The sequence below is a fragment of the Vitis vinifera genome, chromosome 3, assembly GCF_030704535.1.
Source record: "Vitis vinifera cultivar Pinot Noir 40024 chromosome 3, ASM3070453v1".
Taxonomy (NCBI): domain Eukaryota; kingdom Viridiplantae; phylum Streptophyta; class Magnoliopsida; order Vitales; family Vitaceae; genus Vitis; species Vitis vinifera.
In genome coordinates, this window is record NC_081807.1 from 4238163 (window position 1) to 4255941 (window position 17779).

General features: G+C 32.0%; 1 protein-coding gene and 2 non-coding genes across 3 annotated transcripts; all 3 read left to right on the plus strand.

Annotated features, from left to right (window-relative positions):
- Positions 1-2468: 2468 nt before the first annotated feature.
- Positions 2469-2571, plus strand: LOC132253581 (U6 spliceosomal RNA). The gene has a single exon (XR_009465443.1). It is a non-coding gene; the product is annotated as a U6 spliceosomal RNA (small nuclear RNA).
- A 3417-nt stretch (positions 2572-5988) lies between these two features.
- On the plus strand, positions 5989-7623 carry LOC100264033 (allene oxide synthase 3-like). The gene has a single exon (XM_002281165.5). The coding sequence runs from the start codon at positions 6043-6045 to the stop codon at positions 7537-7539; it is 1497 nt and encodes a 498-aa protein (XP_002281201.1). The 5' UTR covers positions 5989-6042; the 3' UTR covers positions 7540-7623.
- A 793-nt stretch (positions 7624-8416) lies between these two features.
- Positions 8417-8519, plus strand: LOC132253580 (U6 spliceosomal RNA). Its single transcript, XR_009465442.1, has one exon. It is a non-coding gene; the product is annotated as a U6 spliceosomal RNA (small nuclear RNA).
- Positions 8520-17779: the final 9260 nt, after the last annotated feature.

Genomic DNA, 17779 nt, shown 5'->3' on the forward strand with positions numbered 1-17779 from the left:
ATAGATATAGTAATGGGTCCAAAAGGCCACCTTTGATAGAAAGAAAGTTTTCCCATGCAAAAGTCCGAAAGACCATGAAGAGGGGATTGATTGGTTGACCATTAGGCTGATCAAAACTTCAGTATGAGTTCATTGTCACATAGTAACCATTAAGTACCCAACAAAGACTAAATACCCACCTGAGGCCAAAGGCCTAACAAGAAAAAAAATGAAATGGAAAAATGAAGACTCGAGTTTTTAACATAAAGACCAAACAACATAAGCTAAAAGATCATCTACCTAAGAACACAAAAGTTCAATGAGCAGTTTTTATAATGATTCAAGCTAATTATTTCCCATCAAGAACATTTGAGAAAAAATATATGTTATAGTCCTTGTACCATGTGGCATTACAATGTCGAGAACTTCATCAATAACACAAAATCATTTTTTCTAACCTATAAATTCTCTAGGGATGAACATATAGGCAAGAGAAAATGGACAAATAGAGGGATCATGTTTAGAACTCGTGTTCCCATGAATACGAGGTGAGGAAATTTGTCTTTTTATGAACACTAAAGCTTATTAGTAAAACTAAAAATTATTCCATCATAATTACAAAAATAATAAATAAAAGCAAGACCACCAAGTTCTTAGAAAACATGAGAAGGATGTAAAAAATAATAATAATTAGCCACATTCCCTTATTTGCATGGCATCATGCTACAATGCACCCACTAGGGAGCAAGTGACCCTATCAAAATATTTTTCTCGCATAAAGACTTTTTAGTTCTAGGTAATATGATCTTACCTAAAGTCATTCCAAGTGTACTAACCTTGTATTTTAAAGAATACACCCCTTGTCTAGAGAACATGAATAATTTCCTTGACTTATCTAAAAAACGAATGTCATCTCCATGAATAATTTTCTTGACTTATCTAAAAAACAAATGACATCTCGATGACTTCTCTAAACAAAAATGAATGACATCATTCATTCAACATATGAGGTGGGGAATCAAAGATTAACTCTATATAAATATTAATTACAATAAAGGGGATTCTCCTTTTTGGGACACGAGAGAAGACCCCTCAAAAGGAAACACATGATTTTTTTTCCTCTTTCCTATTTATGGGCAAGAAAGAAAAAAGGGCGCAAGTGAAGTACACAAGCTTGTAACCTTCTTTCTTGATATCACAAATCCAAGACTCATCCACTAGTTAACATGGACTAAGTATTTATGTCAGCCTTGTAACGAGCTCCATGAAAGAAAAAAAACCGCTGTTTCATCAATAAAAACGAATCTTACTGTTTGAGTAGGGACATGCGTGAAAAATATGAATACACATCATTACAAATATTTTTACAACTATATTATGGATAAAAATGAGACAAGTGTGAAGAAAAAAAAAAGGTGAAAAACATAAGAGAAAGAAGAAAGGACAATAGGACAAGAGAATTCTTTGGTGAAACAACCATTCCCAACTCAATTTTAATTCAGCCTGGGAAAATTAGTGGATCTTCCAAAATTGTGTTATTAGTGCTTTAGATTATAAGACATTTATATAGTGGCGCCAAAAATTATATCTAAGGTTTTGTACATGTATGTGTGTGTTGGTTTGGGCCAATTTGGAGCTTGAAAAATCGATTTTGGGCTAAAAAACCAAAATCCAAATCCTAATCGTTCCGGTTGACTAAGAGGTGTATGGCTAGAAACTTTTGAAAAGAAGTAGCATCAACATTGGCCTCATATAAGGGTAGAGAAGAAAAGAAAACATTTGACACAAGCCTTTAATCTCAACACTAGGGATGACTGCCTGGACTCCCATTTTAGCTTTGGAAATCTACACCATGTACAGCTTTCCTGACAACCATGCATGAGGATGGAGCAGTTCAATTCCCTAATCATCATGTCTCTGCAATCTCTATCTAAGAGCTCCGCAAGAGATGATATTCAAAATCTTTTTGCCATGGTTTTGCTTCAAGTTGGTTTTTGATCAGCAGTCAATGGATTTTAAGCTACCACCCTCGGTATCCTACATAAGAAATCCAATACAAAAGTGGATTTTTGCAGTGCTGGTAGTTTCTTGAATTTAAGTTATTTAATTAGACTTATGATAAACACTAGCCCCTGGAAAATTCACCTACAATTTTTTTCAGTTTCTTTCAATTACCAGCAAAATTAGGGCTGAGAATGCAATTCCCAAACCCTAAGAACAAAAAGAATGCCCAAATCTGAAAGCATTATATGACAACAACCATAATAAAGATGAAAAGCAACGAAGAAAAAGTAATCTCACCTTCTGGTGGGGAACACCAAGGACGAACATGCCAATTCTAAATTCAACCCAAATGAGTTGTGGTGACGGGCCGTGGGCTCGATGCCCAGACCAAGCGAAACGACGTCGTTCCCAAACGACTCTTCCCACATCGACTGCGTATAGACTAAATTCACCTTTTTTATATCAGGAGCAAACGCTTAGAGCTTGTCTCTTCGGAGACATCCGATAAAATTGGAACGATACAGAGAAGATTAGCATGGCCCCTGCGCAAGGATGACACGCACAAATCGAGAAATGGTCCAAATTTTTTTTCCACTTTCCCCCTTACTCCCATCTCCCCATCTCAGCCGTTCAATCCCCGCTTTAATGTGATCCGAACCGTTTGATTGTTTGACCCAGAAATCCATCAATCGATCGTACGCCCACATTAGCTGATCACTTTTTGCAGCTGCTACACAGTGAATCCATCTGGGTTTTTTTGTTGAAGACGACGTTTCAGCCTTTTGTTTTATTTATGTATCTATTTGCCACAATACGACGTCGTTGGATGCTCAGTTCTCCTTTTGGTTTGTAAAGATATCCCTGTGTGTTTTTGATAACTTTGAAAATAATTAAAGTTTTAACATAACCATTATGGCGTTATTAGGTATTTTTTTTTTTTTGAACATAACTTTGAAAATAACTTTTGTTGTTTTTAAAAAATATCTTTTAATCATTTTCTGAGTGATGATTTAAAAAAGAATTATACAAATATGTATAATGATTAAAAATAAAACATTGTACATTAAAATGATTTTCAAAACAATTTTAAAATATTAAAAATATTTTTTTTCCAAACAGACTTTTATTATATAAAATATTTAAAAATTATTTTAAAAAACAATCACAAATCCTACCGTTTTTTCATTAAATTAAATTTCCTTTTTCTCAAAAACTTATAGAAAATATGACTAATACTAAATTTAAAAAAAAAAAAAAACCAAAAGGATAATAAAAAAAAAAAACCAAGAGGATAATGATAGAAAACAAATAATTTTGGGAAAAGTAAACTTTGATTCACTAATATGAAAATATATAAAAAAAAATACTTCAAAAATTTTAAATTGATATTATATTCATTTATTTAAAAACAATTTGAAAAACATAAATTTTTTTAATGAGTTCTTTAATTATTCCTTAAAATACTCATTTTACTTGTCATGTTGGCAACATCAATTGGCAATTAGATTCCTTCACTTAATTATTTCTTTTTCTTTTATATATTTATTATTATTATTATTATTATTTGAGATTTTTTTTTTCTCTAGAAACAAACACCTAAGAAAAGTTTAAACACTTTTCTTTTTCCCTCATAAACAAACTTCATAATAAAAGTGAGGTAATTTAAAGAGTGTTGACATTAAAAGTAGGTAAAACCCTAGCGAAGAGTAGATGAATTTGAGTTTATTGGGAATAAGGTTTATAATTTTCTTTATAATATCTTTGGGAATTTTTTTGATTATGACAAGTTAAGGTTAATTCCAAGGACTTTGATAGTTTAGAGAATTTTTTTTTTCTTGGTTTCATCGTAGAGATACAAATAAAAAAGTAACATATTGTTGTTTTTATTTATTTTTATATAAAATTCTTAATGTGATTATTGGTAGTCAAGAAAATCTGAAAAGAAAATTAAAAGAAATATAATAATAATAATAATAATATTTAAAAGAAATAAAAATATTTATGTGAAGGAATCTAGTTATTAATTAAAAAAGTGTATGTATTTAAAATTATATTTAAATATATAAGATAATATTGATTTAAAAAATTTGAGGTTTTTTTTTTTATATATATTTTCCTGAGTCCAAACTCATTTTTTTTTAATAATTTTTAAAATTTTCAAATAGTACCCTAAATATCATTTAATAAAATAAATAATTCTCAATATTATTTATAATGAAGATGAAAATATAAAATATATCAAATTTAATATTAAAAATATTGCTAAAATATTTAGCTTTTTTTAAAAAAAATTTAAAAATCAAGAGAATTTTTAAAAATAACAAGAAATATTAATAATTTTATTTATTTCTTTATTTATTTATTTATTGCTACAAAAAGTTTAGAAATAACAAGAAATCAGAAGAAATTTTCCTAATTTTTCACAAAAAAAGTTATATACCTTAAAAACAGAGAAAATGAAAAAAAAAATTAATTATATATAACTAGGTTAATGATAATACAACACTAATTATTTCTATTTCTATCTTTTCTATTATTAAATACAAAAGTCAAATGCTTCGTCAAACAAGATTTTTATTTTTTTAAGAATTTTTCCCTTTTTTTTTTTCAATAGGGGATAGAGAGATCTTTCTTCTAAAAGAGGGCGTAAATGAATCTAAATCCAACTTTTATGTTAGCCATGACTCAAATGTTGAATTTAAAATTGAAATAATTCGATATATTGAGACGACACGTTTGGACAATCTAATTTGTTAAGCAAAAGATATGTTATTACAATTTTTTATAATTGGTTTGCCAAACTTGACACCATTAGGGTAGTTATATAGCATTTTATCATGCATTTCAATACTTTCAACGACTCATCACGGTGGATTGCGTAATTGTTTCAAATTAGAAAATGATAATACCTTTTTGTCTCAAGAGATGATTAGGAGTGATAATGGGATGAGTTTTTTCAAACATTGTGAATGATAAAATAAGTTTAGAATAAAAACAATTTGATTAGTGATGAACTGATATTTTTCTTTTATTTTTTTAAAATCCAAATAAATTCAGATATTACTAAGGGTGACAATTCGTATTGGTGGATCGTATTTTTATTGTGTCAAAGCTATTTTACTATATACATCGACCCAAACTCCATATAAATAATAATCATTTCAAAAATATAAACTTAAATACCACATAATTATTAAATGAGTCAAATATAGGTTAAATAGTTTAAAAATACAATTAAACTAATAAATGAGACCAATGAGTTTATTAAATGAGTCAATTCGACTCAAATTTGTATTATACAAATTGATAAAAAAAAAAGACCTATTTATTAAATAGAATATATTTAACTCATTTATATTCAATCAAAACTTGCAAAAAATATGTTCACTCGAATCATATGGTCATATCAAATATATATATATATATTTATATATAATTGGATGAAAGTTAATTTATATAATGGGGATGGGTGATCCATTCGAACCAAAGATTTGGAAATATCCAATCAATGCAAATAAGAAATATAATAAAAAAAAAATTGGAGGATATGTATCTGATCCTCTTCAGGCTTCAAACACCAGTCATGGGGTAAAAATGCATGATAGAAAACGTGGTGTCTTTTCAGTCGGTGCATTGTCGTTTTCCGCGGAATATGTGGTGAATTAAAAGGTTTTTAAGCGCCCACATGGAGTGGGTTGATGCAAGTGAGCTGGGTGGTGCCTCACAGGAAGTTTCAGGCTCGTGCTGCAGCATATTCTGAGTTCAGAACACGATTGTGATCAGAAAAAGTGGCAATATTATTTAAAAAGGCGTGGAAATTAAAGTAGTATGGTCTTTCTTTACTGACACTATTGCATCTCATGATATTCAAAGCTAAGGTGTGATTCTTGTGGACGCATATTAAATTTGAGTAAGTAGTGCACTAGTTGTTTATATCATTAAGAGTGGACCTCTCCTGCTCCATTTAACAACAATCTTCTTCGTCTTCTTAGCAATTTTGTACTTACTTTGTGACCTTGGCTTTCTCTGCTCCACCCTCCACCCTCCATAGCCACCACCATGTCCTCTTCTTCTTCCTCTCTTCCCCTCAATTTCGACAACTCATCTTCATCATCAAAACTTCCACTGCGATCCATCCCGGGTGATTGTGGCTCACCCTTCTTTGGGCCCATTAAGGATCGTTTCGACTACTTCTACAATGAAGGCCGTGACCAGTTCTTCAGAACTCGCATGCAGAAATACCAATCCACGGTCTTCAGAGCCAACATGCCACCCGGCCCTTCCATGGCTTCCAACCCTAATGTCGTTGTCCTCCTCGACGCCATCAGCTTTCCCATCCTTTTCGACACCTCCAGAATTGAAAAGAGAAATGTCCTCGACGGCACATACATGCCCTCCACCGCCTTCACCGGTGGCTACCGTGTCTGTGCATATCTCGACCCTTCCGAGCCCAACCACGCCCTTCTCAAACGCTTGTTCATGTCTTCGCTCGCAGCTCGACACCATAACTTCATTTCTGTGTTTCGTAGCTGCTTAACAGAGCTCTTCATCACCCTCGAAGACGATGCTTCCAGAAAAGGGAAAGCCGACTTCAATGGCATATCTGATAACATGTCTTTCAACTTCGTCTTCAAACTCTTCTGCGATAAGCATCCCTCCGAGACCAAACTCGGATCAAATGGACCCAATCTTGTTACAAAATGGTTGTTCCTCCAACTCGCTCCTCTCATCACACTTGGTTTGTCCATGTTACCAAACGTTGTAGAAGATTTACTTCTACACACCTTTCCCTTACCCTCATTATTCGTAAAATCCGATTATAAGAACCTTTACCATGCTTTTTACGCATCCGCGTCCTCGATATTAGATGAAGCTGAGAGCATGGGGATCAAGAGAGATGAAGCTTGCCATAACCTTGTGTTTCTTGCTGGTTTCAACGCATACGGTGGCATGAAGACCCTGTTTCCTGCTTTGATCAAGTGGGTTGGCTTAGCCGGAGAGAAATTACACGGCCAGTTGGCTGATGAGATCAGGAGCATCGTTAAGGCTGAGGGAGGAGTGACATTTGCGGCGTTGGACAAAATGGCTTTGACTAAATCGGTTGTGTATGAGGCTCTGAGGATTGAGCCTCCGGTTCCATTCCAGTACGGGAAGGCCAAGGAGGATATGGTGATCCACAGCCATGACGCTGCATTTGAGATCAAGAAAGGGGAGATGATATTCGGATATCAGCCATTTGCCACCAAGGATCCCAAGGTTTTCGACAATCCTGAGGAGTTTGTGGCCCATAGGTTCATGGGCGATGGAGAGAAAATGCTCGAGTACGTGTATTGGTCTAATGGACGCGAGTCAGATGATCCAACGGTGGAGAACAAACAGTGTCCGGGAAAGGATCTGGTGGTCCTGCTGTCCAGGGTAATGATGGTGGAGTTTTTCCTCCGTTACGACACGTTCAACATTGAGTGCGGAACCTTGCTGTTGGGATCATCAGTGACGTTCAAGTCGTTGACCAAGCAGCCTACATTTGATCACAAGTCAATTACGCACGTATCGTAGAAAGGCACGAAGTCGTTTTTTAATGTAAGATTAAGATTGACGTCCCCGTTTTTTAATGGTTTATGAAGAATTTTTTTCCTTCAATTTCTTTGTTCACACCTCATCAAAATCCACCCTCTAATTTGTGGGTCATAAACAACAATCTGGCAAGTTTTTTTTTTGTTACCGTTTTTAGAGATGGGGAGAGATTTTTATTGAATACAAAGTAATATTTACATATATTAATATTAATGTCGTACATCACATGTATGATGTAACAAGTTGGCTCAATGCTTGTCTCTTTATCAAGCAACCCAAAAATAATAAAAGGAAAATCATCAAAATAAAGATGAAAAAGCATAAAATGATGTGTGGAGAGTAACAAATAGAAAGAAAAATAATTTAAAATTTGTTGAGTATAATCAGTAAGGCTTTTTGATATTTAAGTTTGTTTGTAATTGCAAAAATGTCATTTATAGGTTTATTTGTGAATTAGATGGTGAAATAGCCATGAAGAAACATTTATGGTGGTTGATATATCAGAAATGAAACCTAGCTGTTGGATGGAACAAGGAACTATTGGGTCCATTTTTTGGAAAAAAGAAAAGAAAAGTTATATTGAAATCCCTTGCCAACACCAACAATCTTCTTTCCCTGGTTTCCATGCAAGACCACTCCTCCACAACCACCTCACAAAATGAGCAAAGAAAGAACAGTGGTCTCACCAAGGACAAACATGCCATTTCTAAATTCAACCCAAATGAGTTGTGGTGACGGCGCCGTGGGCTCGATGTCCAGACCAAAGCGAAACGACGTCGTTCCCAAGCGACTCCTCCCACATCGACTGCGCAGAAGCTAAATTCGGGTTTTATATAGCAACTCCAAATGATTGGAACTTGTCTCTTCGGAGACATCCGATAAAATTGGAACGATACAGAGAAGATTAGCATGGCCCCTGCGCAAGGATGACACGCACAAATCGAGAAATGGTCCAAATTTTTTTTTTCTCTTTTCCCCTTATTCCCATCTCCCCATCCCAGCCGTTCATTCCCCTCTTTAATGTGATCCGAACCGTTTGATTGTTTGACCCAGAAATCCACCAATCAATCGTTCGCCCACATTAGCTGATCACTTTTTGCAGCTGCTACACAGTGAATCCATCTGGGTTTTTTTGTTGAAGACGACGTTTCAGCCTTTTGTTTTATTTATGTATCTATTTGCCACAATACGACGTCGTTGGATGCTCAGTTCTCCTTTTGGTTTGTAAAGATATCCCTGTGTGTGTTTTTGATAACTTTGAAAATAATTAAAGTTTTAACATAACCATTATGGCGTTATTAGGTATTTTTTTTTTGTTGAACATAACTTTGAAAATAACTTTTGTTGTTTTAAAAAAATATCTTTTAATCATTTTCTTTGTTTTCTGAGTGATGATTTAAAAAAGAATTATACAAATATGTATAATAATTAAAAATAAAACATTGTACATTAAAATGATTTTCAAAACAATTTTAAAATATTAAAAATATTTTTGGTTTCCAAACAGACTTTTATTATATAAAATATTTAAAAAAATTTTAAAAAAACAATCACAAATCCTACCGTTTTTTCATTAAATTAAATTTCCTTTTTCTCAAAAACTTATAGAAAATATGACTAATACTAAATTTAAAAAAAAAAAACCCAAAAGGATAATAAATCACAATTTTTTATTTATTTTTAAATAAGAATATTTGATAATTAAAAAATATTTTTTTAATTATTTAAAATATATATATTTTAGTTGTTTTTTATTATTTTTCTTTGTTTTTTGAATAATGATTTAAAAAATAATTATACAAATATACAAAATGATTAAAAATAAAACATTAAACATAAAAATAATTTTCAAAAATATTTAAAAATATTAAAAATATTTTTAGTTTTCAAACAGACTTTTATCATATAAAATACTTTTAAAAAAATTTAAAAAACAATCATAGACCCTATCATTTTTTCATTAAATTAAATTTCCCTTTTTCATTAAAAATATGAGGAATGCTAGATTTAAAAAGAAAAAGAAAAAAACAAGAGAATAATGATAGAAAACAAAGTGGGATTTGATTCACTATTTTTCATTTTTTTATTTCCTAAAATACCCTTATCAATACTAATAATAAACTTAAATAATAATTTAATCTTTTTAAAATAATTTAATCCTTTCATTTTTGTTACGATTTTAATTATTTAACGTAACACAAACCATTTACCCAATTACAATTCGCAACACCATTTTTACTAATCCAATATTTTACATTCCTAAACTACTCTCCCTTATTTCTCTCCTCTCTCTCCTCTCAAACCTTATGTTCCAATTGCACCTTTTTTTTTTCCCAACCCCCACCCCACATTTTAGCATTCTTTTTCTTTTATTTTTATTTTTCTTTTCATCTCTACCCACTGTTGAAATTGATAAATGATATTTTTTCATTCATCTTTTCATTTGTTCGTGTACAGAGTATATATAGAGGGTAATCACCATTCTAAGAATGTGAAATAATAATACAAGAAAAGAATGATATAAGAAAATAACAACTAATATCCTAATATCTCAACTTTCCTAATATCTCAATATTCCTAATATCTCAATATTCCCAATATCTCAACTTTCCTAATATCTAAACATTCCTAATATCTCAACACTCTCCCTCAAGTTGGTGCATAGATGTCACACATGCCCAACTTGTCTAAAATTTTTGAGAACACTTGACTTGAGACAGCTTTGATAAGGATATCGGCCAATTGATCTTCTGATCGAATTTTAGGCAATTCCACAATCTTATCATCCAACTTTTCCTTAATGAAGAATCTATCCACCTTGACATGCTTTGTACGATCATGTTGTACTGGATTATGAGTAATGTCACATGTGGCTTTATTGACACAAAACAATCGGATTGGTTGCCTAGATAGGTAACCTAAATCCTGTAAGAGGAGTCTTAGCCATAATGCCTCACAAAGTCCTAGAGTCATACCTCTAAATTCCACTTCTGCACTTGAACGAGAGACGACATTCTGCTTCTTACTTTTCCATGTCACAAGATTACCACCTACAAAGGTAAAGTAACCAAATGTAGATTGCCTATCATCCACTGCACCGACCCAATCAGCATCAGTATATACTTCTATACTCTGATGATCAACATTTTTAACGAACAAAATTCCCTTCCCAGGAGCATTCTTCAAATACCTCAAAATACGCATGGCTGCATTCATATGTTGCTCTCTAGGATTACGCATGTATTGACTCACTACACTCAATGCATACGCAAGATCTGGTCTTGTATGAGCTAAGTACATTAATCTCCCCACAAGTCTCTGGTATCTTCCCTTATCGGTTGATACTTGATTAGACTCAACACACAATTTCAGACCTTTTTCTATTGGTGTATTAACAGGTTGACATCCTGACATTCCAGTCTCCTGTAAAAGATCTAAGGCATACTTTCTTTGAGACAGAAAAATTCCTTCACTTGATCAAGAAACTTCAATCCCAAGAAAGTATTTCAGAGGACCTAGATATTTCATTTCGAATTCTCTAGATAGATAATTTTGCAGAGTTTTTCTTTCTTCAGGATCATTTCCTGTAACTACCATGTCATCCACATATACGATGAGTGTCGTAATCTTACCATGTTGCTTTTTCAGGAACAAAGTGTGATTTGAATTACTTTGACGATAGCCAAAAGCTCTCATTGACTTTGTGAACCTTCCAAACCATGCTCTCGGGGATTGCTTCAACCCATACAATGACTTCTTCAATTTGCACACCTTTTGACATTGCTTTTCTGGCACCATGCATCCTGGTGGAAGATCCATGTATACTTCTTCAGATAACTCGCCATGCAGAAAGACATTTTTCACATCGAATTGTTGTAATGGCCAATCTAGGTTTGCAGCTAAAGACAATAATACTCGAACTGTGTTGATCTTAGCTACAGATGCAAATGTCTCTGTGTAGTCAATTCCATAAGTTTGAGTGTACCCTTTTGCTACCAGTCTTGCTTTAAATCGTTCAATACTACCATCTGCCCTGTACTTCACAGTATAGATCTAACGACACCCAACTGGCTTCTTTCCTGGTGGACATTTTACGAGTTCCCATGTTTCATTCTTTTGCAATGATTTCATCTCTTCATTCATGACTGCTTTCCACCTTGGATCAGCTAAGGCTTCCTGCACATTGTTAGGAATAGCTACAGTAGATAATTGATTTACAAATGACTTATTTGATTCAAACAAACGATGGTTAGACACATAGTTGCTCATGGAATATTTGACTTTGGTAGACAATTCAGGTTCATATGTGGGTTTAGGAATACCTCTATTATGACGGTGTGGTAACCGTTTCATGAATGGATCATGTTCCAAATTAAGAACACCCTCAATAGACAACGATTGGTTTGGTATTTCAATGAAGACATCTTCGGACCCAAATTGTTGACCACTCATATCCAACTCACCCACTTCCTGGTTCACTAATTCAGATTGTCCAGATTCATCTTCCTCAGAGATATGATAATCATAATCAAGAGTCTGAATTTCCTTACGGTACTCCCCCTAAAGTTCAGACTCAGATGAAAAATACATCGAATCTTCATGAAACACCACATCCATTGTAATATACATTTGTCGAGTTGGAGGATGGTAACATCGATATCCCTTTTTGTGCAATGCATATCCAACAAACACACATTGCAATGCATGGGAAGTTAACTTGGCGCGTTGATGCTTGTGTAGATGCACAAATGCCACGCAACCAAAAACACGAGGAGGTAGATTTGGGACAGTTGGGGCAACTACGGCATTAGTAAGAGCTTGGAGAGGTGTTTGAAAGTTAATTGAGTTAGAAGGTACCCGACTGATCAAGTATGCGACAGATGTGATTGCTTCTCCCCAATAAGATATCGGTGTTTTTGCTGCTATCAAGGAAGCACGAACAACCTCTAACAAGTGCCGATTTTTTCGTTCAGCGACTCCATTTTGCTGGGGTGTATTGGAACAAGTAGTTTGATGAATGATGCCATGTCCTTCCAAATACTTTTGAATATCAGAACTTTGATATTCTCCACCATTATCACTACGTAGAACCCGAACCTTTGCATTGTACTGAGTTTCAATCACTTTATGAAATTTTTGAAACAACAAGTTCATTTCATCTTTGGTTTTCATCAAGCACAACCATGTCATTCTGGTACAATCATCAATAAAAGTAACAATCTAACGTGAGCCACTCAAAGTTGGGACTTTGGATGGACCCCAAACATCAGAATGTATAACCATAAAAGGAAACGGACTTTTATTTAAAATTAACGGAAACGAAGCACGATGACTTTTAGCCAATTCACAAATATCACAACGGAAACCAGAAATATCACTTTTTGCAAACAAACTAGTAAACAATTTTTTTAAATAACCAAAGGAAACATGTCCCAGACATCGATGCCACAACCAAATTTCAGATTTTTTCTTCTCCCCCTCAGATCCATCTGCCATCAAGGCTTGTTGCAACTTATTTGAATCATTTGACTGCAAGTCCAAGTAATAGAGTTTTCCCCGCTTAATACCACAACCAATCGTCTATCTTGTTTGGATGTCCTTAATCACACAAAATTCAGGCCAAAAAATAACAATACAAGATAAGGTTGCAGTGATTTGAGAAACTGACAAAAGATTGTAATCTAAAGATGAAACAACTAAAACAGAATCCAAATTCAAAGTATCAGTAAGAGTTAAGGATCCTTCCCCAATGACTGGGGTTGTATTACCATTGGCTGTGGAAACAATTTTTTGTGAGGAAGGTCTAAGGGGTGAAACCTGTCTAGAATCAAAAGTCATGTGATCTGTAGCACCAGAATCAATTATCCATGCACTATTAATAACAGGTGTAAAAGTATTTAAAAACTTACCATCATGATCTGTAGCGGCTACCAATGCAGAGGCTTTCTCAGCAACATTAGCCTCTGTTTTTATTTCGGCAACAGTTGCAGTCGAGGTTTTCTTGGAATCCTTCTTCCATTGGTCACGATTATTATCATTAATAACAAAGTGTTGATAACCTAAACATGATCTAAAGGTCCATGGTTCAAACCCTCGGTTCCTCATTTTTTTCCTGGTCGTACCAAGAGTCGTTGCTTTGAAATTGTGGGATATCTAGACTGGTGGGATCGGTCTTATTGCATCGAGTGCATTTGAAGGTTGACTTATCAATATTAGGGCTTGTCTTAGGATGGTTGATCGCTGTTGGATTACCATAGCGACAAAATATCCAGGATTTCAGTTCCATGACTCTAATACCATGTTGAAATTGATAAATGATATTTTTTCATTCATCTTTTCATTCGTTCATGTACAGAGTATATATAGAGGGTAATCACCATTCTAAGAATGAGAAAGAATGATACAAGGAAAGAATGATATAAGGAAATAACAACTAATATCCTAATATCTCAATATTTCTAATATCTCAACTTTGCTAATATCTAAACATTCCTAATATCTCAACACTAAATGATATAAGGAAAGAATGATATAAGGAAACATTCCTAATATCTCAACACCCACCCCACCCCACCCCACGTAAACTTTGTTTTTCATTTTTTTCATTTCTTTTATTTTTTCACACTTAATTGTTTTTCATATTCTTCTTATATTTTAAAACAAAAAGTAACTATGATAAACAATTAAAAAAAAATCGATATTTATAATTATTATAAGGAAAAAAATTTAGCCCCACCATCGTCGGTAGTCCTCGACTTTCATCCCTACTCCAAACCCTAATCACTGTCGCCTTGCCGCCTCCCAGGATGCCAGAATGCCACCCAGGTGGCCGGTTTTTTTTTTATAAATATATATATTTCTTTATAAAAAAAAATGAAAGTTATAATGGATGTTTGAAAAACAAACCTAGACTTAGGTTTAATATATTTAGAGGAAATTAGAGATAATTCTTTATTAAAAAAGTATAAAAAAGTGTTACATTTAGCAAAAGGGATGTTGTGAATAACAACCCCTTAAAATTATTATCACAAATCTAAAAGATAATTCAAAATTTAATATTTTCCATAATCATAATCAACTTAAATGAGAATTTATTCATTTTCTTAGGGTTAACATGAGTCATTCCTAAAATTGATATCACAAACTTAAAAGGTAATGAAAAATGTGAGAATTTAATCTTTTCATTTTCTTAGGGTTAATAGAAATCATTCTTGAAATTGGTGTCACAAACCTAAAAGATAATGGAAAATTCAATCTTTTCATTTGTCTTTGATTTCTATTTCATCAATTTGTTTTAATATGAATTTAATTTAAGGTTTTAATTACTTGACATAATGGAAATCTGTATATTCATAACCTCATTTTGATTTTATATTCAAATACAATACTTCATTTTAATTTTATATTCAAATTCAGTTCTAAAAACCGCTCTCAAGAAACTATAAAAGAAAAGGTTAATGTTTACGGGAAACCTCTCAAACTAGACATTAATCTTCAGCCCCTCCAACATACTTACTTCATCCTTCATCCTATTTGACAAAGTGCTCCATGATTACTAATACGATGTTTGTTAGTTTTAACCATTTATTTATAGTATGTATGTAGATAAGTTTGGTTAAAGTAGGAAAAAATCACATAGTATTTTTCGATTTTGGATTTACAATTGAGATGAAAGACGGTTAAAATTTGTTTGGAACTCTCCCATAAATCATGTTTTTTTTTCTTAATAACAAATTTGTAGTATTTTAAATCAAGTGTGTTTTGAGAAAATAAATAAAATGTATTTAATATTTATATTATTATTAATTTATTCTTTCTATCCTAACCTATCTTTCATTTTTTCAATGAAATAAATTAATTTTTTTTTAAATATCACATTAAACTTTTTACTTTTCATGACCGTAATAGTAATTTCCATTTATTTTGAGATATTTAAATCTTTAAACTTTTATATTTAATTAAATAATAGTGAAATTTCTCTTCTTGTCGTTCTCTATTTTTTTTTTTCAAAATTTCCTTTTCAACTCTTTCAGGTATGTTATTTGTTTTTTTTTTTTAATCCATAAATTTCTTACTCAAATTAAGTCATTTTTGTTCTGATTTTTATATAAAAAAACTTGGATATAAAAGAAAAAATGTATTTAAACTATATATAAAATAATTAACTCAAAAGAATTTACAAATTTAGTGTAAAAGAAATAAATGATGTATTTAAATTAAGATTGGTAAATGTTATGGCTAAGGACCAAAGTGACATTTGTTTTTTTAATATAAGAAAATTGGTTAAGAAAATAATTTTATTAACATAAAATTTGGTGCCAAAAAGTATGATCTTTTTTATGTTTAGTCCCATTTTTTTTTAAAATTTGGTTTCATGTTTAATTTAATTATTTGATTTTAAATCTCTACTTGATTTTTATATAAGTCTTGAAATAATAAATTCACATACTATTTTTTTTTTTTTGACTTTTTTCATATTCCCTCACGTGCTTTGGCACGTGTACACTTACTAGTATAAAAAAAAAACCTCAAAATTTTTAAGTCGATATTATATTTATTTATTTAAAAACAATTTGAAATACATACACTTTTGGCCTAAAAACAAAAATTTTGGGCTAAAAACAAGGTCTGAGACTTTTTTTTCACTCAAACAAACATTTGAAAAATCATTTAGGCCTAAAAACAAAACCCAGTTGTCCACCCTAGGCTAGCGTTGGACTGGGCTGCCCCAGAGTTTCAGGTTCTATACCAAAAATGACGTAGGGAGGGTCATGTTTTTGTATGTTCACATACGTAATTATTATTAAGCTTAGTTTACGATCGTTGCTTGGAGAATTGTGTAACGTCCGATACAATTTATTTTGCAATAACAAATTGGGCTTAATTTTTAGCCCACGACCATTAATAAACAAGGTTCACATGATGCTTGGGGCCCTGAAATTGTTCGTCAAAAAATATTGGGCTAGGCCCATATATATGGTGCACCAATAAAATAAATAAAACCGGTTCTGGACCCGTTTTAGCCCATATGTGGTGAGTTAAAAGGTTTGTAAGGGCCCATATGGAGTGGGTCGATGCAAATGGGCTGGTGCCTCACAGGAAGTTTTAGGCACGCTGCAACATATTCTGAGTTCAGAACGTGATTGAGATCGCAAAAAGTTGCAATATTATCGAAAATAGATAAATAAAAAAAGGGACAGTTGGATCCAGTTGGACCAAAAATTAAGATTTGGATATAAAATATGAAAAGATTAATATAGTTTTCAAAACTATTTTGAATATTTTCTACCATAATGTTTTATAAACTTTTTTATCTGAATTTTTTTAATAATTATTCTGAAAATTTATTATTTTTAGAAAATTAATTTTTTTAAAAAAATATTCTAAAAATATATCATTTAAAAAAAAAAATTTGACGTATTTTTAGTTATTTTTTACATACATAATTTTAAATATATGTATTTTCCAAGATATTTGATTTTTAAATAATAATAATAACAATTTATTTTTATTTTTTTGGAAAATAGTGTATTTTTTTTCAAATCACTAAATTAAATTGAATTTTATTGAGGTTTGTAAAAGTAATAAAATTTAAATTAATGTTTTTCTACTCTTTCTTTTTTTTCATAGTCAATAAATATCATTTTTGAAAAGATAAAAAATTCATATCTTTCTTCTCAATTTTCACACTTTTTCTAGGTTTTTGGCTTAAATAGTGGATTTATATGGATCAAAACTTCATTTTTGGGTCAAACGGTCCAAAACACAATTGTCCCACAAAAAAATAAAGTGATAATCATTGGTTTTATTTTTTAAGTAAACAAGCTTAGAAACGCGTGGAAAATGAGGTACTGTGGTCTTTCTTTACTTACACTATTGCATATTATTGTATTAAATATCTATACATGTTTGTGTTGAATCCTAGTACTATATCATAGAAAACATCTATATTTATGAAGAGAATTTTGAAAATTATGATATATATTTTTTAATTTATTTTTTCTAAGATGGTGCATTTGTCGTGGGCATATGATATTCAAAGCTGAGGGGTGTGATTCTTGTGAACGCATATTAAATTTGAGTAAAATGGTGCACTAGTTGTTTATATCACTAAGAGCGGACCTCTCCTGCTCTATTTAACAACAATCTTCATCGTCTTCTTAGCAATTTTGTACTTACTTTGTGACCTTGGCTTTCTCTGCTCCACCCTCCACCCTCCATA

Excerpts from the sequence above, each read along its gene's own strand:
- LOC100264033 (XM_002281165.5), top strand. The coding sequence starts at position 6,043 with ATGTCCTCTTCTTCTTCCTCTCTTCCCCTCAATTTCGACAACTCATCT.